The sequence below is a fragment of the Urocitellus parryii genome, chromosome 6 (assembly GCF_045843805.1).
Source record: "Urocitellus parryii isolate mUroPar1 chromosome 6, mUroPar1.hap1, whole genome shotgun sequence".
NCBI lineage: Eukaryota > Metazoa > Chordata > Mammalia > Rodentia > Sciuridae > Urocitellus > Urocitellus parryii.
The window spans coordinates 171,476,728-171,497,270 of record NC_135536.1 but is presented as its reverse complement, the minus strand read 5'-3'; the positions used below and the strand labels follow the sequence as shown (position 1 = coordinate 171,497,270).

The 20,543-nt window shown below is 49.6% G+C and overlaps 1 protein-coding gene across 1 annotated transcript in view; it reads left to right on the top strand.

Moving 5' to 3' along the window:
* Nucleotides 1–19,884, top strand: part of Ebf4 (EBF family member 4) — a 62,351-nt gene extending 42,467 nt beyond the window's left edge. Inside the window, exons 8-18 of the mRNA XM_026409727.2 lie at nucleotides 9,545–9,626; nucleotides 10,344–10,461; nucleotides 10,547–10,680; nucleotides 10,772–10,898; nucleotides 12,132–12,220; nucleotides 12,347–12,412; nucleotides 12,514–12,691; nucleotides 12,783–12,971; nucleotides 15,983–16,180; nucleotides 18,895–18,970; nucleotides 19,188–19,884. Coding sequence (XP_026265512.2) covers nucleotides 9,545–9,626; nucleotides 10,344–10,461; nucleotides 10,547–10,680; nucleotides 10,772–10,898; nucleotides 12,132–12,220; nucleotides 12,347–12,412; nucleotides 12,514–12,691; nucleotides 12,783–12,971; nucleotides 15,983–16,180; nucleotides 18,895–18,965 — 1,252 coding nt within the window. The 3' untranslated portion in view covers nucleotides 18,966–18,970; nucleotides 19,188–19,884. The remainder of the gene's footprint in view (nucleotides 1–9,544; nucleotides 9,627–10,343; nucleotides 10,462–10,546; nucleotides 10,681–10,771; nucleotides 10,899–12,131; nucleotides 12,221–12,346; nucleotides 12,413–12,513; nucleotides 12,692–12,782; nucleotides 12,972–15,982; nucleotides 16,181–18,894; nucleotides 18,971–19,187) is intronic.
* Nucleotides 19,885–20,543: the final 659 nt, after the last annotated feature.

The window sequence follows — 20,543 nt, the reverse complement described above, 5'->3', positions numbered from 1 at the left end:
AACAAACACCCTGAAGATAGAGTTTTTCCCACTGAGCAAGCTCTGAGTCAGGTCAAATAACAAGTTCTAACCAGGGCTAGCGTGGGGCCACCAAATGGGTCAAATAGTGACACATGTCTAAGAATACAGCTTGTTGAGAAGCTCCAGACCCACTTGGCTCCTTTGGGTAGTTGCAAAGATACTTTTTTTAAAACAGCTATTATGCTTGCAAGGCTACTAATTTTCAACAAGGCTGGGAGAGAGGGAATGAAATAAAGAAAGTTAATATCACCAAACTTCTTTTTTTATAAGCGTGATATTTCTTGATTATATGTTCCTTAGGTTGCAAACATTTGTCAGTTTTCAACTAAAAAGTTGATTTTGACCATTTTTGTCAGTGTTCTTGTTGCTTTATGAAAGAATGGATCCTCAGATTTATTCTGCATTTCTCAAAGTCCTGTCCCTGCACCTGACATTTTAAACTTGAGAACAGGATTTGACATTGTTTCCTGTTAAAAATAATTGGGGACTTTGGTCCAGCATGCATTATCATAGTCATTTTTGATCTTTTAATTTCATCATGAATCAGCATACTTGCTGTGGAGCAGGCACTATGATAAATGTTCAGGAAAAGAGAGAGGTTTAAACGATGATTCCTGCCCTCTGAGAGCTTACAGAGCAGTCCAGAGGTCAAAATATAATTATGTAAGAAACATTTCATAATTATGAAAAAAAATCAGTGATCTTGAACATAGGTCAGTTGAGGTTGTGCATATTACATAACGATAAGAGGAAATAGAGAGCAATGTAAGACAACATCTGATAAAACCTTCTCCACCAATGGAAACGTTCTCACTGACCAATATGGTAGCTAATAGCCACACACAGCTATTGGGCACTTGAGGTATAGCTGCCATGACTGAGGAACTGAATTTTTAAGTGCATTTAATTATAATTAAGTCAGATTTAAATAATCATATGTGATTACCTTATCAGATATCACAGCTCTAAGACTTCAAATATTTGCTTGATTGGCCAGGATGATCCTGGAGTAGAGAGCAAGTGGAAGATTCCCTCCCGTGGGAGGACCAGGGCTCTCCTCCTTGGCTCCCAGGAGGAACAAGCAGAAACTTTGAGCTGTGGACACTACCTGTGCTTCCTATCCAGTGGGTGTTGTTCAGTGACACTCTTGAAACAGATCAGGTCTAAACCACCTGGCAGAGGTCAGCTCTAGTGTACCTTGTTAGGGGCAAATTTAGATCCCAATTTAGAGCCCCAAAGAACCAGTCGCCTTCTTACTGGAGTGGTCACAAAACAAGCCCACACTAGTGTCCTCTCCTTCTGTCCCTCCTAGCAGAGACTCTGTGCTTCCACAATTCACCTGTAAGCACAGAGTTCTGTCCAGGACCCATTTGGCAATTCCCCTTGAGTTCCAGAACCTCCCTGCTGGGTCAGTGCTGAGGTGGGACTTTTCCTCTTGCCATCCAAATGACCTGCACTTCCTTTCCCTGCCCCCACCCTTTTCAGAGCTCAGAGCATTTGAGGGAGACAGAAGTGGAGGGGTTTTGGGAGATATTTCTCCATTTTCCCTGGGAGTCCTATAGGCCAAGATGCCAACTGTAAGGACTTAATAGGAAGATCTCTAGGCAACTGAAGTCAAGCTCAGGGCCCAAGTGGTCCTCATGCTGAGGTAGAAGTAGAGCTGGGGACAATGCCCCTAGCAGAAACTGGAGGAGGAGAGTGCAGAAGCAGAGGCAGCCTGGGAACCATAATGGGTGGAGTAGGGAGAGCTAGAGGATGATACCTACACCTTGAATGGCAAGTTCTCTCTTAAAGTGAAGGGTTATTCAGGGTTAGGGACTCAAGCCAACCTGGGGTGTGTGGCCATGTGACTTAGAACAAGGACTGTCCCCTCTCAGCCTCAGTCTCCTAATTTGCAAAGTGGAGCTGACTGATAGGTCACCTGGTAGGGAGGTTGGGGAGGGGATGGATGGGAAGATGTAAAGGAGAGGATGCGGTGAAGTCAGATGTTTATGCAGTGCACAGTGCAGTGTCTGCCATGGTGCCGTCTCTTTCCTGCCACTCTGCCCTGAGTGATCTTCTGGAGTCTAGACAGCAGCAAGAACACTCAGAGCCAAGGAAGAACTTCCTGACTCTGCTCACAGTCAGAGTTGAGCAGGAGAGCACAAGCCTGGGATATCTAGGGCGGGCACTAGGTCTCTCTCTGAGTAGAAAAGGGCCACACTCAGCCTTCTCTCTATTCTCTCTGCCCTGGGTTGCTGGGCATATTGTGAAAATGCCAGACCTTGCCAACACCACCCTACCCATCTCTCACATGATTCTTAAAGAGGAGGTGCTGAGGTCTCTGCCCCTGGAGCCCAACACATCGTCGTGCAAGGCCAGAGGAACAGAGACATCCATCCTTCAATCTATCCCTCCCCCCACATCCCCATGTCACCCACAGCTTGCCTTCCTCCTCTGTGGCTTCTTCTGCCTGTCCATCACCTGCCGCCATCCCTCCTACTTTTCCTCTCATCTTCTTCTGTTCTTCCTGTGGAGTTCAGTATCTTGCATTCACAGAAGACTCCCCAAGCTGGGGAAACAGGCAAGGGATGTGTATGTAAGTGTGTCCATACAGGCACAAACAGGCTTAATGCTCAGGCCACCCACTGTCACCAGCTCCACATGGAGTGCCCTGAGTCCTCCCATCCGCAGCTCCTCCACCTTTCCTCCCCTCCCTCAGGCCCTATTTGGAGAAAGTGGAGTCACCACCATTCTTCATGGGCAGCTGGGGGCCCCTGAGCAGTCTCTCCACCCCTTTTCCCTTCTCTTCAGGCCCCATGCCCAGCCCTGAGGTTTGGAGAGCCTGGTAAGTGCCCTATCAACATGTTAATCAAATTACTTAGGAGCTAAAATTGACGCTGTTCATTAATTATACAAGATTATGCTAATTGTGCATGCAAATGCATGCAGGGGAACAGAAGGTGTTCAGGCGCATGGTGGGCCATTAGCATAGAGGATGGGGTGCGGGTGCATTGGCATGCTAATGTATGCGCCCTGGCTATTTATAGTCCCCCAGCCCATCTGCACTGCAGCCACCTCTCTACCCTGGTTGGGGATCCTGGTGAGGCGACCTGGACCTGGTCTGTCAGGTGGTTATGGCCCTAGGGACTCTCTGACTTAATTATTACTGGAGACCAAGGCCAGGAAGTAGCCCAAGCCACCTCCATATGAGCCTGAACAATTTCAGCAACCTCCTTGTTCACCTTCCCTTCTCTCACTTAAGCCCTTTGGTCCTGGCTTCTCTCTGGGAGGAAAATGACTCTTCCAAGTGTCACAGTCAGTAAGACACTCCGTGCAGACTTCCCATCTCCCCACAGGGCCCACATTCCATATGATTTGGTGCCAACCCCCAGGCTATCCCAGGCTGTTGGTATACTTCTCCGGGAGTGGTGTTCTCCAGAGCTGTTGTTCCCTGTGCCTTCTACTTCTCTGTGAGGTCCTCTAAGACCCAGTGCCCAAGATCAAATGTGAGCTGCAGGAATCCTTGCATCCCTCACAGGGAACACAAGTGGCTGCCCCCAATGACACTTGGCAAATTATCCTGCCACACCCACCACGTGTTTTACTGGTTGTTCCTTGAGTGTCTGTCTTTCCTATTGGCTTATAAGTTCCTTAAGATCTTGTTCGCTTCTAGATCCACAACACCTGACATGCAGAAATTATTTAATCAAAAACTCTAAGTGGGTGTGGGAATGAATGAGGGAACGAGTTGGGTAGCATCTGTACACTCCCATGCCAGGAAGACACTGGAGAGCCACTCTGCCCCAGGGAAGCTGTTGTGTTTCTTCTGAAGCTCATGAACTCAAAGGCCACTCCTTTAGGATACAAATTAGTAGAGGACCCCTCCCCCATTCCCCCATTGCAGGCTGCAGTGCCAACTTTGAGTTTGGAAGTACATATGCAATTTTATCCTACGGTGTGCTCTGATCCTGCTTTCTTTCCCAAGACCTTCACAGGATACACTGTTATTCTGTAGAAAATGCCCCAACTTATGTATCCAGTCATTGGCACTCCCTCTTTCTAGATCAGCACTGTCCAATATGGCATCCAAGAGCCATATGTGACTAAGTCTACATGAATGAAAATGAAATCAGATTTAAACTGTTCCTCAGTCTCACGAGCCATATTCCAAGTGCTCAACAGCCACATGTGGCTAGAAACCGTCATTCTAGGAAGAATTCTATTGGATAGCACTGAAATCTGGACATTCAGTTCCTTGTTCCTAACAGTCCTGTAGGTGAAAACCCACTTGGACTCTCAGCCCAGTTCTTTCAGTCACTAACAGCTTCCTCTTTGGAAGTAGGAATGTAATTTTAGCCTTAAGTAAGTGTCTCAGTGGGAAGGGAGGGTAAAACCAATGAAAAGCCTCAGCTTTGTGACCTGGTTTCTTAGGATGGAATTCCTAGAAGAGGCCAGGGTGGGGATTCTTGCGAAAGTGGGTTATTAGAGGAAAGCCCTTGGGAGAGAAGGAGCAAGGGAGGTTGGTTAAGTCAGGAGAGGGAGTTTGGCAAGTTTATGGAGCTTGGAGGTTTAGCTTGCTGATCCAATGTGGTATGTGAATGGCCCCAAGAACTGGTCCTTCTTGTTACTTCAGTCTGTCATTGGCTGTGGGCTGCAGGCAGGGAGGATATGCTCCTGGCTTGGGGTAATGATCAGGTAGTGGGGCAGCTGTGAGCCCTTTAACAGCCAACACTCACAGCAGCAGGGGAATGCTAGACAGAATCTTAGCAGGTATCCCACTGTACCACCCCTGGACATTGCCTTCCAGAAAGCAGACCCATCCCACTCTGCTTTCCATCCCTGTGAACCCAGAGTCTAGCAGAGGACTCACATCCATTCCTCCACATTTTCCTCATCTATTGAGTGTGTCTTTTAAGTAAAGCACTGTGCTGGGGAGATTTCCTGATGCAGTGGTGTCACCCTTGAGAAGTTGTGTGTAAGTCCAGCGTGTGCACTTGAATCATAATCAACCCAGCACTTGCATCTTTGGTAGGGAATATTCCATCAACCAGAAAGGCTCATTTTAATTCCATCTTAAGCTATTTTTACTGGGAGGAATAAATAGCCTTTATAAAGGTGATTAGGAAGACTAGACCAAGTTCAGGATGTAGTAAGGAAGATGTGCAGGTGAGGCACTCTTACCTTTCATTGAAACCATGGCATCATGATGCATAATTACCACACTTTAAATTTTTTTTAATATATTTTAATTGGTGACAGACCTTTATTTTATTTATTTATATGCGGTGCTGAGAATCGAACCCAGTGCCTCACACATGCTAGGCAAGTGCGCTACCGCTGAACCCCAGCCCCAGCCCCAATTTAAATGTTTTATTAGCTGGATGACCACTATTCACAGCTCTTCATTTGGTCTTTTATTACATTTTTTATTATGAAGAATGTTGAACATATGGGCAGAATAGAATAATAAACCATATATAACACTGATGATTATTTTTAATAATTATCAACTCTAAGCTCATCTCATTCAATTATTTCTTTTTTAAAAATTTTTTTTAAATATTTTTATTTTTTAGTTTTAGAAAAACACAATATCTTCATTTTATTTTTATGTGGTGCTGAGGATCGAACCCAGTGCCTCATACATGCCAGGCAAGCGTGCTACCACTTGAGCCATATCCCGAGCCCTCAATTATTTCTTAATCCTGAAAATCTCAGACCGAGCAATAGTCCAAGCAACCAAAGGTCCAAAACTAGGTGCAAATTTGTAACCTTGAGGAAATCCCCATCAAATAGCTCTACTGGGTCCTGCACAGGATGCCTTTCAGGGATGCTTTTGAAGGACATGCTGCATGGTCTTGCAGCAGCAGGAGCAGCCTGGTGTGTGGGAAAGGTACAACTCTGGTAGCCCCACTTAGAGGGACTTTTCCAGGACTCTTGTCAGCATCAGAGGTTCATAAAGACTCAAGTTCAAATTCTGACATTGGCATTTACTGTAATGCTAGTAATAAATTACTCTGTAATTTATTCCTGCTTAACCTTGGTTTTCTCATCTGTAAAGTGGGAATGGTTGCAGACCACCTCAGGATTTTGAGAGGATTAAACAAGATAATGCCAAGTGACAAACTCAGCAGAGTTCCAGGCTGGATTAAGATTAGACCTGGTTCACTTTGAGGTTTTTTGGACTTTTGTTCCTTCGTTTGTTTGTGAAGCTCTCTCCCTGAAGCATTTTGTACTTGTATTTATAGTACTTTCATACAGTAATTCTATGGCAGCTCCTGGGATTTGAACTTTCTCATACCACCCATTCTATGACATGATCAACATGAGGCAACCATGCTTCTTGAGATCCTCATGACCACTAATGGGGATGGCACTGGGTACAGTCCTGTACTGCTCACCCCAGTGGGGCACAGGGTCAGCCAGAGCTGTGGGCTTGGCTTGCCTTGCTTCCCCCAGCCTGTAGCCCCTCCCAGTTAGGAAAGGGGACATCTCTAAATTCCTTCCAGCCCCATCATGCCAAGGGTCAGGATGGCTGCTCAGCAGACATCCAGACTTTGGAGATGAAGGACACTTTCTTGGTGATTCAGAGCCCCTCAACAAAACATGCATACCTACCTGCCACATGTCCCGAGAGGGTGTCCCAGACTCTAGAGCCTCACCTTCACTGGTCCAGCCCTTGCCCAGGCTCTCTTCCTTCAAGGAGAACACAGTTCCTCAGTTTCCATGTCCACATGTGTATTCATCTCTCTCCAACTCCCCTTCCCACCAGGTTCTCTGACCCTCTCCCACATCTGGCCTCTGCTCAGACATGGCTTGGAGGAACTGCTCCCTCTATTTCTTCTTACTCTATTATCATCCTTTCCCTACTGCTCAGTTGGAATAAAATGACACCTCACGTGTGTCAGCCTACGGAGGGAGCCCCTCCAGCCTCCATGGTGTGGGCTCCCAGAGGAGGGGAAAGAGGATGGAGCCGGCCCCAGCACCAACCCACAGCAGAAAACAGGCACTCGGGGACTGGGCACTATAGGACAAAAGAGAGGTTTGGGTACTACTCCTGGTTCTCCTAGACCTTACCAGAAGTCCTTCAACTCCAGGCCCAGCCCTGGAAGGCAGGAGATTATGAGGGACAATCAACTTTGCCAAAGCACGATCTTCAAATGTAATAAAGCATGATCCTCATATAAATTGTTACTGAGCATGCATTACAGTTTTCTGTAACTTATTAGTGAGAGAACCAGTAGGATGACAAAGCTGGCTCAAAAAGACCAAGACAAGGGTCTGGGGTTGTGGCTCAGTGGTAGATTACTTGCCTTGCATGCATGAAGCACTGAGTTTGAATCTCAGCACCACATAAAAATAAATAAATAAAGATATTGTGTCCACTTACAACTAAAAAAAATTTTAAAAAAGACTAAGGGGCTGGGGTTGCGACTCAGCGGTGGAGTGCTCGCCTCGCAAATGCGAGGCCCTGGGTTCGATCCTCAGTACCACATAAAAATAAATAAAGGTATTGTGTCCAACTATAACTAAAAATTTTCTTTAAAAAATTTTTAAAAAGACTAAGATAAATCTATACATAAATATGAAGGGAGTGGAGGGGAGGAGAAAGAAAGGGGGTGTATGAAAAATGCTAGACTACAACTGTCAAGTTAGAGTCAGAGCTAGGTAATGTCCATAGGAAAATAAAATTGTAACCTTGGGGCTATTTTCTTTTTCTTTTTTGGTACCAGGGATTGAACTTGGGAGCACTTAACCACTGAGCCACACCCCAAACCCCCCCCCTTTTTTTGTATTTTATTTAGAGACAATCTCAGTGCCTTGTTAAGTTGCTGAGACTGGCTTTGAAACCGCAATCCTCCTGCCTCAGCCTCCTGAGCCACCATGCCCAGCTCAGGGCTAATTTCTTACTTCTTTTAACAATGTCATTTGCATCTTGTCAGTTCTCCACAAATTAGCCCCTAACTTTATAGTCTGGGCCCCAATTGATAATAAACATGAGTCACTTTCCCCTAGAAAATCAGATGCTCAGAGGTGACTTTGCTAAAATAAGACACCAGAACAGCATTGTCTAATATAATTCAAGTCACACATGTAAGGTTAAATTTTTTAGTAGCCACATTTTAAAAAATAAGAAGAAACTGATAAAATTAAATGTGATATTTTAATCCAATCTAAAATAGTGTCATTTCACCTCACAATAAATACAATAATTTTTATATTCCTTTTTTTAAAAGTAAGTCTTGGAAATCTGATGTGTACATCTCAAATTGGGACTAGCCACATTTCAAGGGTTCAGTGCCATGTAGGGCTAGCAGCTATGGGTAGTGCAGCTTTACAGCAGGTTCTCAAGCTTTAGGGTGCATTGGAATTACCTGGAGGGCTTATAAGAACACATGTCTGAGCCACACCCCAACAAGAGTTTGGATCCAGCAGGTCTAGAGTGGGGCCTGGTTTTGCATTTCTAGCAAGTTCCTGGGCGATGCTGATGCTGCTGGTCTGGGCACCAGTCTTTGAAAACCATGGTTTCAGGATAAGTTTGGAAGAATACATGGTGATTTTTTTTCCCCAACTACTGTAGACTAGAAAAAAAAAAAAAAGAAGAAGAAGATAGTCATTGCATATTTGTTTGGTGAGTATGTGCTCTGTTGATTAGGTTTTGCTTTGTGTATAATGGATATAGAATATGTGAGAGGGATCTGCTGAGGGGGTTTCTGCTATGTGGGATAGCTATATAGTATTTGCAATGATTGTATTTTGGGTAATCATGTACAACAGAAAATGGTATATTAATGTGTTCACTATACTCCATGTTGTTTCTGTGCATATACTCTGTAGGCAGGGCATACATGGTACATGGTGGGTATAGAATATGTATAGCTAGTATATCATATATGTGGGATAAGTATAGCCATACATGGAATTCATATTATATATACTTGTGTGGTGGCTCTATTTTATGAGTAATAATATATAAGGCAAACACAGTTTCTATAGTGGATATTGCTGTTTATAGTGAATATACATTGTAATGGTGATGGGTTTACACTGGGGGAAAGTTATGCCCTGTGATTGATGTACTATATGTGTGCTGGGCACATGTTATAACAGACATACATAGCATGTGACAAGTTTTCACTGGCTAAGTGTGAATACATGCTACACTTGGTGTATACATTGTGTGATGGTATACAGTGTGACGGGTATAATAGGTACATATACTTTAGTACATATAACAGATGAATACATGTTGTGTGGGTGTGATAATTATACATTTTGTGGACAAATAAGCACTACACGGTTCATACACTGAATGCTCATGGTGGGTATTCTGTGTAGTGAGGTGTTTCTTATGATGGGTCTATTTGGTGTGTATCAAGTACCTGTGCATACACAGTTCATGATGGAAATATGGGGTATGTCCCTGCACATGAGCACACAGACCATAGTTACTTTGCTGGTAGGGGGACTGGCAGGGAGCAGTTGATCATCTGTTTCCAGAACCCCCAGAACCTTGAGCCCAACGACCTCATTGTTTCAGGTTCTTCCTCAAATTTTTTCTCAAATGCAACCAGAACTGCCTGAAGAATGCAGGGAATCCCCGAGACATGCGCCGCTTCCAGGTGGGTTTGGGGAGAGCCTCCCCTGCAAACCCACCCTTTCCCAATAGGGAGGGGAGCAGGAAAGGAAGGCTGAGACCCTGCCAGGGCAGATCTCTGTTCAACCCTGTGCCTCCACGGCCTGGTGCCTGCTGGGGGTGGGGTAGCTCCATCTCAACTTGTGCTGGCTGCCAAGGGAGGCTTCATTAGAGTCCCACTTAAGAAGATGCTAATTGTGACATTTTTACATGATTAACGACCCAGGTAATTTGCATAGTGTGAAGCAGAGAGCAGCTGCCCTTAGCACATCCCCAACCTGCATACCCCTCCCAGTTCAGGGAGAAGGCAGCCCCAACTTCCTCCCCAGAACAGGGTGGGGGCTCCTGCTGATGGGTTCTCCAGCTGATGCACCCCCCCCCCTTATTTGTCTAAGATCTCATTTCTGCCTTGAAGCCCTGGTGTTCCTGGGTGTGCACCAGTGACCACTCTGCCTCAGGAACCAAAGTTTTTCCCAAAGCTTTGATTTTCTAGCTCCTGGGGAGTCAGCTTATCTGGGAGTGTTACTTGATCCAGGTGGCCCCATTTCCACCAGCTCAGAACCCAGGAGCTGAAGCTCCCCCCCCCATCCCCAAGTTCCGGTATTCAGCCACCAGCCTCAAATTGCTACTTCCCCACCGGAGTTCCCTCCCTCCTGGGAGATCCCTGAGGGCTCCAGCCAGATTGGTGTGGCTCTCCCCACAGGTGGTGGTATCCACCACGGTGAGCGTGGACGGACACGTGCTGGCTGTGTCCGACAACATGTTTGTGCACAACAACTCCAAGCATGGTCGCAGGGCACGCCGCCTGGATCCCTCCGAAGGTCAGGACTCCTGGCCCATCCCCGGCCACCCCCAGACCCCCGCCTTAGCGCGGTCTCCTGACCTGGGTCCTCTCCTGCCTCCCAGCTGCCACTCCCTGCATCAAGGCCATCAGCCCCGGGGAGGGCTGGACCACGGGCGGCGCCACCGTCATTGTCATCGGCGACAACTTCTTCGACGGGTTGCAGGTCGTGTTTGGAAACGTGCTCGTGTGGAGCGAGGTGGGCCATCCCCGCCAGTCTCCTTCCGGGGGCCTCGGGCTGGGCCCTCCCCTCTGGATGGGACCTGCAGGCCTCCCCTCTCCCCTAGCAGCTCATCACGCCCCATGCCATCCGGGTGCAGACGCCCCCGCGACACATTCCCGGGGTTGTGGAGGTGACCCTCTCCTACAAGTCCAAGCAGTTTTGCAAGGGAGCCCCTGGCCGCTTTGTCTACACAGGTAAGGAATCAAGAGGCAGAGGGGAGGTCTAAGATCAGAGGAGGGAGCCCTACCCGCGGTGCCCTAATACTGTTCCTGGTGTATTCCCTTTGTTAACCAATGCCTTTCTTGTACTTGTCACCTCGGCGGCTGCCCCACCCTCACCATTCCCTATACCCGCCTGTACTCTACGACTCCTCCTCAGTCTGGTTCTTCTTTCCCTAGCCCAGCCCCAGCCCAAGCCAGCCGCCAGTTCCTCACCTTGGTGCTGTCCCCTGACCTAGGTCCTCTCCCTATCTCTTCCTCCCACCGCCACTGCATAGTGACCCAACTTACCCTCAGGGAGCTTGCGTCTAATCCGGGGAGACTGAGCAGCCACTAGAGTGGGGTGGGTGGAGTTACACCGTCCAGGACTTGAGGGACAGAAAACCTGCCCTCAAGAAAGTGTGGGCTGTACAGGGCTAGGCTGAAACTGGAGAGATGAATGGGGAGGTAGACATCCGGAAGGAAGGGCTGTCGTGGGAGAAGAAATGGCCATCGCAAAGACCCGGCAATGAGTACTTTAAGCATTGGGGCAAACGAAAGGAAATTAACTAAATCTGAGCTGGAAATGGAAAAGGTATGGCTTTGAAACTGGTGTGTTATAGGTCCGTTCCAGAGTTTCCAGGGAGGTGAAGGAAGGGGATGGAGGGGAAGAGAAAGAGGAGGGAGGTCCAGAGAACAGGGAAAGACACAGGGAGCCAGGTTAGGAGGCTGTTACATACTCCTAAGAACCCAGGGTGTGGGACAGTCCCTTTCCTGGGGTGCATGCAAACCTCTAACCCTCAGATACTGCTGAGTCCACTGCTGAGTAGTGATAAATGGAGATGATTGGGTTTTCTTTTTTATAATAAACTCTTGATATGACCAAATGCAAACGGAGAAGAGTTCTGCCCCCTGGGAATATAGAAACTAATATGCATATACACACCCCCCCCCCCCCCCCCCCGCCGCCGAGCACATATAGGATCATACAGTGCATGTGTGTTAATGTCAAGTATGGAGCCTGGCTCAGTAAATATTTATGAATGAATAAACCAAGGAATGGAGGAAACTTCCCAGAATCTCTCTGATCCCTATGCCTGGCGGGGGGGGGGGGGGGGGTCTCCAGGCACTTGGCTGGATATGGCAGTTCTGGATAGGTCAATTGCATGCATTTTATGTCCTGCTTCCCCTCTCTGAGAAGGGTTTGTCCTCCAAACACCTTCTCTCCAGCCCTGAATGAGCCCACCATTGACTACGGATTCCAGAGGCTGCAGAAAGTCATCCCCAGACACCCTGGAGACCCCGAGAGGCTGCCCAAGGTACTCAAAGGAGCGGGATGGGGACGAAGGTTTCCTGAGGGCAAGCGGGTGAGGGCCTTCAGAGGGTCCCTCCGCGGCCCCCAGGGGCTGCCCCCTCCGTCGTGCTGTCTCCTCCCCTACCCCCAGGAAGTGCTGCTAAAGCGGGCGGCTGACTTGGCGGAGGCCCTGTACGGCGTGCCCAGCAGTAACCAGGTATGGCGCTTCCGCCCGCCTCCTAGCGCCGCTGGGCCCAGGGCTGCCCCCCACCCGGTGCCTGTGGCTGCCCCGGCCGTGCCCTGCTCTTGTCTTCGCAGGAGCTCCTCCTGAAGCGCGCGGCGGACGTGGCCGAGGCTCTGTACAGCGCCCCCCGCGCGCCTGCACCGCTCGGACCCCTGGCGCCGAGCCACCCGCACCCTGCCGTCGTGGGCATCAATGCCTTCAGCAGCCCGCTGGCAATCGCTGTCGGGGACGCCACGCCGGGGCCCGAGCCAGGTGCGTCCCGTTGCCTTTCCCCGCAGTCCCTGGGCGCCTGGATGGCCCCCACCCTGCCAGCGCGGATCCCCTGACCACTGCCCTCTTGCAGGCTACGCTCGAAGCTGCAGCAGCGCGTCCCCCCGCGGGTTCGCGCCTAGCCCTGGCTCACAGCAGAGTAGCTATGGCAGTGGCCTTGGAGCGGGCCTCAGCGGCTATGGTGCACCAGGTGTGGCCGGTCTTGGTGTGCCCGGTTCCCCTAGCTTCCTCAATGGCTCTACCGCCACCTCGCCTTTCGCCAGTGAGTGCCCCTGCCTGTGGGGTGAGGGAACCCGGAATCTGGGGAAGCAGAATGGGAATTGTCCTTACCCCCAGGCCATCCCTAGATGGGCTTCCATCTCCTAACTCATGAGGTCCACCGTGGCTTCATATGACCTCTCGCTACTGGTGAACCTCATTCCTCTCGGAGTCCTGGGGTCCTGGGGCCCTGGGGCCAGATTACTTCTTTTATCTTTAACTCTCTTTGATGACCCCAGTTGTACACATCGCCTTCCGCCCTCCTGTCCCCCTGAAACCGGCTTTAATTGGCAGGACCTGGGCTGAGATCCTGGACTGCCACCTTTCCATCTATGCTAGGACTTTGGGCAGAGGCTGGCGCCCCCTGCCGGAAGTCTATGGAAACTCAGGGCTCAAAAGAAGTGAGCTTTCAGGGGGGCCCCCAACAATCTTGAAAGGATGGGTGGGCAGAATGAGGCTGGGCCCCCCCGCCCCCGCAATACCATCAAACAGGGCGAGAGAATTCTGTGTGGTCAGGGATGGACTCAGAATGTGAGTGTCCATATCAGGAGCTATTCGACATTCCCCAAGTTACATTATTTCTTTGAACTTCAGTTTCTTCTCGTAAACTCAGATCAATACTACCCCCTGCCTACGGTGGTTCTCAGATCTGAATGTGCCACTGAGCATAAAAAGATAGGCAACATTCTAGAAGAATGGATGATTTCACAGATCCAACTCCTACTATCTCAGATTTTTTGGAGTGGGGTGGCTCAGAACTAGGTGGATGGGCAATGGCTGGATGTCACGGGAAGTGACATCCAGAACTGCCTTTATGCTTGAGCTTTCTATACTGCCCTACAGTCCCTTCCAATATCAATAGCTTCTCAACAGACATTTATAACGCACCTATTGTGTACAAAGCACTGGTCTTGGGGGGTAATTCCATCCTTACTCACCCATCAGAATCCTCCCTATCACTCCTAAGAGAGGTTGTCCCTCAAGTCCTGGGAGACTGCTAAGAAATGATGAGAGCTGCCCAAGAAGTAGCTGGTGGCGACTTTGCCAAAAGTCCCCTCATCTCCCCTACCCTCTGTTTGCCATTGCTGAGACTAGAACTATCTAGCCATAGGCCTAGTTGTCTTGCCAGGGGTCTGTGTCCTGGGTACTACTGTTCTTTCTGGCTGGGGATGAGTCTGGCACTCTCCTTCTGGCCTGAGCTCAACTTCTAGAAACCAAAGCACCATAAGCCAGAATCCACACATGGCATGGACTTCTGGTGTCCCTCACAAGGCCTGTATCCCCTGGCCAGGCTAGGTTGCAATATTCCCATTCCCTTCAATTCTGGGACAGTGGCCTCACAGCCTTTCTCTGGTCACCCCTTACATTTCTGAATCTCCTCTAGCAGCCCCACCACCTCCCCTGCCATATACACATGGTGCAGTCAACAGTGGTACACACTGCCCCGCTGTACAGAAGTCGGCTCACCTGCACTCCCCCCATTCAGCAAGTGTGCCAAGAATTACAGAGCTACTTAAGTCCTGTTTCCACCTTCATCCCAGGACACCCGGGTCTCAGCCAAGGGCCAGTTCCATCTCATGATGTTGTCTTCACGAGTGCTCACCCAGGTCCCCATCCACTCCCCGTGTGTAGAATGTTTTGTGGCATGATTGCATGGGGCATCATTTCTCACTGAGTTTGCCAGGACATTCCTCGAATGACATTTGAACTGTCCCAGCCAGAGGGTCTGGGGTTATCTGCACAGGTTTATTTATTTATTTATTTATTTATTTATTTATTTATCTATCTATTTATTTATTTTGCATCAATCTCCAGAAACCTTGGAATGATCTAAAACTCTAAGTACTACCCCAACTAAAAGATGTGTCTGTGAGCACTCTGGGCCTTGAGAGATGCAGTATATTTTATGGTCTCAGTCTTAAGCCCTCCATGGAGCTGTAGCTTCACCAGATATCAGACGCATTGTCTTAAAGGAGATTCAACCATGGGGCTGAAGACATCTAGAAGGGGGACAGCTGTTGAAGACACCATTGTAATAAAGTCAGAGTGGGGTGCTCTGATGTCAAAGGTATCCGTCCCAGGCTACAGGTTTCTTCCAGGAAGCCCCCACCCACTGTCCATTGCCTGCTGCTTGGACGTGCTCAAACCACAGACTTTAGTAGTCTTTAGAAGAGGAGGAAGGGACTTGGGTTCAGGTGAGGATGTAGTGAGGTGGGATCCAGAGATGCCTAGGCGGGAGCCTCCAGGAGAGGAGGCTGCAAGCTCCCTCAGTGTTCCCAGGAGAGCATGCCATAGCCCTGGATGGCTGAAATGGAAGAACAGGAAGCTTTGAGGACAGGGATCCCTCGCTTTTCTTTGAAATTGAAAAGAGAGATAGAGGAGACTCCAAGGTACAGACTGGAGATGACAGAGTCCTGTATTAAGCTGGAAAGAACCAAAGTGCCCAGGAAGCAGAGTCAGAGATAGACAAGGCATATTGAGAAGAACATATTCATGGAGAAAGTTAGGGTGTTTGTGTAGGCAGGGAGGCCTCACAAAGACCTGTCTGTACCCCCAAACTTCAACCCCTCGTGCCCAGTTCTGCTGTGATCCCTGAACTTTTGACTCTAGCCTTGGTACCTCAAGGGCCCATAAACATTTCTTTAGCATCTCAGAATCCCCTAACCTATTCATCTCTTACCTTTGGGGGATCACCCAATCTCTGGTTTTGTATTTGTTTTTGCCTCGTCTGGCCCTGTCATCTCCAGCCCCAAGAAAGGGTCTCCAGAACCCCCAAGGAGGCGAGGGTTGGCCCATGACCCCAGAGGCTCCCAGCCCACCTCCAGACCCGGCCCTGTACTGGTCCCCAGGACCCTCCCAGCCCCCAGGGAGGTTTGAGCCTAGTGCCTGGCCAGCAGCCCAAGCGAGGCCCACAGCCCACACAGGCGACCCTGCTGCTCACTTTGGTGCTGTCTCCCTGTTGTGTCTCCCACTGCCTTCCCTGCTGCGCCTGCCCCTCCCTGCCCCGCCCCGGAGTCATGCCCTCTAGCCCCCCGCTGGCGGCTGCCTCCTCCATGTCCCTCCCGGCCGCTGCCCCCACTACCAGCGTCTTCTCCTTCTCGCCTGTCAACATGATCTCCGCCGTCAAGCAGAGGAGCGCCTTTGCCCCCGTGCTGCGTCCACCCAGCTCCCCACCCCAGGCCTGCCCCAGAGTCCACGGAGAGGGGCTTCCAGGTGAGTGATACACACTGACTCATGATGACCCGTGAGAAAGGTCAAAGACAGTGGCTAGGCTGGAGGGGACCACTGGACGCACATCTTGAGCAGTTTGCCGCAGTGGGTGCTCAGCAGGAAATTCTGCAGGGGTCCAAGGACATCCATCTGGACCTGAACCTCACAGCTAGGAATAGTTAGCACTCTGGACTCTAAACTGTCCCCTTGGCCAAGAGGAGGGAAATCCCAGCTAGAGAAGGCCTAGAGACCACCTCCATAGGCTCATCTGACTGAGCAGAGCAAAGACCCAATTCTGAGAGCTGGAGGAACCCACATGGGCTGCATGCCTTGTTCCTGTGCCTCCTTGTGTCCACCAGAGGGTAGCACACACCACTGTGAGACAGAGTCACTCAAGGAACGAAAGGGAACTGACCTTTGATAAGGTTTAACCTAGCTTTCCCTCCCCTACATTTTAGATTAGGCATTGAAATCAAGTCACCCCTCCTGTCCCTGTTAATGAAATGGTTGTTCTTTCACATTATACACACGCTGCAGAACTTTCCAGTCCAAGTTGAAAACTCACTAGCAGACAGAGGGAGAGACTGGCTGTGGGGAAGGAGGCAGAGTCAATAGCATGTGGAGCAGAGGAGGTCCCAGATGACAGGGAATCGTCGGAAGCAGAGCAGATGAGGGTGTCTTCCCCAAGACAGGTGTTCCCTGTCTGGCCACAGGGATGTCTCCAGGAGATCTCCTGGGACTCAATTCAGAGCTTAGCACCTAACTCAGCATCTTACATAACAGATGCTTAGTAACTAGTGGTCGGAGGGACACCCTTCAAATACAGAGGCAGAGAAGCTGCAGTGCAGTTTGCGGGGCACTGAGCTGAAAGAGGCTGGGCCAAAGGCAAGGTAGAGCATGTCCAGAATATAGCCCCAGATGCAATGGTATTCATTAGAAAAGAATCAGCGATCAAATTAAGGAAATGGGTACATTACTGAAGAATTCATTCAGCCTTTAAAGTGTACTATGAAACTTCTAAGGTATGGAAGATACAAATTTATTTGAGCACAAAATATACTTCTCAAGATTAGTTCCTGGGAATGCCCGGGTGGCCAAGGAAGAGACAGCCTTGTGGTTTCCTCTGCCTAGTGATAGCTGCTTCTGCTGGGATTAGGCACAAGAGCAAGGCCAGCACACTGAACCCAAGTCATTTCCAGATCTAAGGCAGGGACAGATGCAGTGGTTCCCATGCCCAGGCAGGGGAGCAACTATGAATAGTGCCCCGTGGGTTCTCCGTGCCCCAGGTTCCTTATAGCAGACACTGGAGGAGAGTGGAGCAAGCCTGGGGCTTGGTGAGGACACACTTGATCACCAGAAAAAACAGTGAAGGAGGGACAGAGCAATCCAATGCAGTCTAGAAATTTTTTAGCTCTGCTTCTGCCCCATCCAGGACCTACTGCTCTGAACAGTTCAGGCTGATTCAAGTAATTACAGAATTTTGTGTTGGAACGGGAACTGCTTGGTGAACCATCTAGAGGGTGGGCCACTGTCAGAAACAGCCTGACCCAGGCAGCATTTGAAGAATGAATTCATTTTCTAAGTGGAGGAGGAAGGATCTCAATAGGGGAGGCTTCCAGGTGGAGGTGTGTGGAAGGGGAAGCAAGGATGTTAGAGCTCACGTTGAAAACATTAAAGGCATAAGTCATACCAGAACATGCCAGAGGTTTATTTAAGTCATGAGTGAGAGAGCTAGCAGGATGACAGGGTGACCTAAAGGAGAATGTGGGAGACCCAAGTAAGTAAAATGAAGGATGCTGAAATAAGATTGTCCGGTGTAGGCTGGTTCTACCACATAGTTAACTCTAATCTGCTTTGGGGGATTATATTTTCTACCAAAAAGACTGCTATTTGTCAGTCTCCAAGTTAATATCAACTTAACAAAACCTGGGCTCTAACCAGTAATGTATGTATAAGTCGAGAAGAAAAAAAATCATATTCCTCAGCATAAGAGCATTTTAAAAAACATTATTTTATTTATTTTAATGTGGTGCTGAGGATCGACCCCAGTGCTTCACATGTGACAGGCAAGTGCTCTACTACAGAGCTTCAGCCCCAGCCCCAGAATAAGAGAATTTTAAGGTAGACTTTTGAGATAAATGTCCCAGAGTGACTATAAAAGGATATGCAGTCCCTTTTAAACTTATCTCCAATTTTTGGATAATTTGTCCTAACTCCAGTGTGCCTGGGGCTTAAAATATGAGGGACAGGTAGGTCAGAAGGTCCTGAGTTTTCCTGCCAGCAAATGGAAGCACTGGAAGAGGTTATTCAGGGCAGGGAACAGGGCAGTGATGCATTTCACCCACGTGGAACTCAGCATGCTGCTAGTGAGCATAGGTGTCAATGCTTCTGGAAGGTGGCCTCTGTCCTTACTGTCCTGGTCATTGGCTATCTGCTTTCCTCACCTTGACACTGGCCCTCTGAAGAAAGTGGGCTTGGTAAGAGGAGTTTGGAATTGGAGGAAGTTAGAAGAACAAGAATGTGGGCTGCACCTCCTGAGAGGTCTGGGGCACCTCTCAGCTTTCCATCTGTAGTGCTGGCCCCAGGCCAGGGCTCAGGGTGGTAATTTTGGGAAGTCCCATATTCCCTGCCTGCTATCTCCAGCCCAGAGGGGCACAGACAGGTGAGGTCCCCAGGCTGTGCAGGGTTTACAGATCCTTTCTTCTTAATGATCCCAGACCAGCCTTTTGAGGATTCTGACAAGTTCCACTCTCCGGCCCGGGGGCTCCAAGGCCTGGCATACTCCTAATTACGGTAGGTCGTTGGCTGGGTATTGCCTCCTCCCCTGGCTCTGGGAGGGGTGAGGAGCTGGGGTCCAAGTCTGCCTGTCCTGAGCCCCTCTAGATAACTGTTGGAGGCACATAGCCCACCCCAGTGATCCAAACTAACAGGGGACGAGAAGTCACTTCCTGTTTCCTTATAGCCAGTTCTCCTCCAGGACCTTATTCTCTCCTCCACTCTCCCCCCCCAGGTCTGCAGGTGTTGCCCCCACTGAGCCTGGACTGGAGGTCCCTCCGGGATTCCCAATCATGTCCTGGATGGCGGTACAAACAGATGCAGGGCCAGGGCTGTGGTCAGACCTCAACCCTTGGGCTGAACAGGGAGAGACCTTCCCCCTATGCTCAAGGCCCCTTCAGCCTCACAAGCTTCTCTCATCTCCCTTTCTTGGGTCTGGCTGGAAACCTCAGCACAGTACTGATGCTCTTGGCAGGAGAGCCTCCCAGGGAGGTGCTGGGATGCCAGGCCTCGCTTGTGGGGTCGGTTCCTCTGGAAGAGATGGATTCTGTGCAGACCAGGGATGTCAGTGAGGGGAGCATGGGATGGGGACCATGGGAAAGAGTACAGCTCAGGGAGAGGTGACCTGGAAAGGTCCTGTTTGCATCTGACCCATCTCAATTGGCCCAGCATCCCGACTTCTCTCCAGTGAAAAGGGTGGACCCAACAGCCTCCGGTCCATCCAGGCTCCCATGGAGCTTCCATCAGCAGCTGGACCCTGTGGCTGCCCCCACGTCCTTTGAGACCAGCATATTTATGCTTTTCACATCATGCCTCACTGTGGGGGCTTTGGGCATGGAGGATACAGAAGAGGGGTTGCCAGGCCTCCTGGATTTTGAGTCTTCCCTCAAGTGGATGTCTCATGAACTCTGGCCCCTCATACACACTGACTCTGGTTGGCCCCATGAATGACCTGGCTGCCCCCCAGGTGGCCTAACACTCTGTTCTGCTAAGTCTGGAGAAAATAGAACAATAAACCAGATGCAGATGGCCACCTAGCCTCTCTCGTCTCCTTCCTTGGTGTGGGTCTGCTTTTCTCAGTAGTTTTGCAGATCTCATGGGGCCCATCCAAAGCATGCCCTGGGCTGCCTTCTTGCACCTTGGCCTTATTAAACAACCCCAGAGTTCAACTGAGCAAGCATGCCCTGCCAATGTCTGCTTTCAGGTCCTGTGGGGGAAAGTTTGGAGGCTGGCTGTCAGGCCTAAGGACCCAGAAGATGGGCTCAGTCCCAAGATATCTTTCTGGGCCTCAGGCCACTGAAGGCCCAGCTGTATAGCCAGCATCAAGGTGGGGGTTGTTAGAAAGATGTTGCTGGGAACTAGTACAGAGCAAATCAAATACTACCCAGACATACAGAGGCTTAGAAGTGAGATCCAGTCTCTGACAGAGGCTATCGGCCTCATCTGGGCTTGGCAGGGCAGCTTTGGGCTCCTGGGGCTGCCCCTCTGAGCCACATCCCACCCCTTTTCACTCCTCCCAGGTCCAGGCCTCTCTGGCTGTCCTGCCTCAGAGGTTGAGAGGAAGGTAATAAACAAGATTCCTAGGTGCACT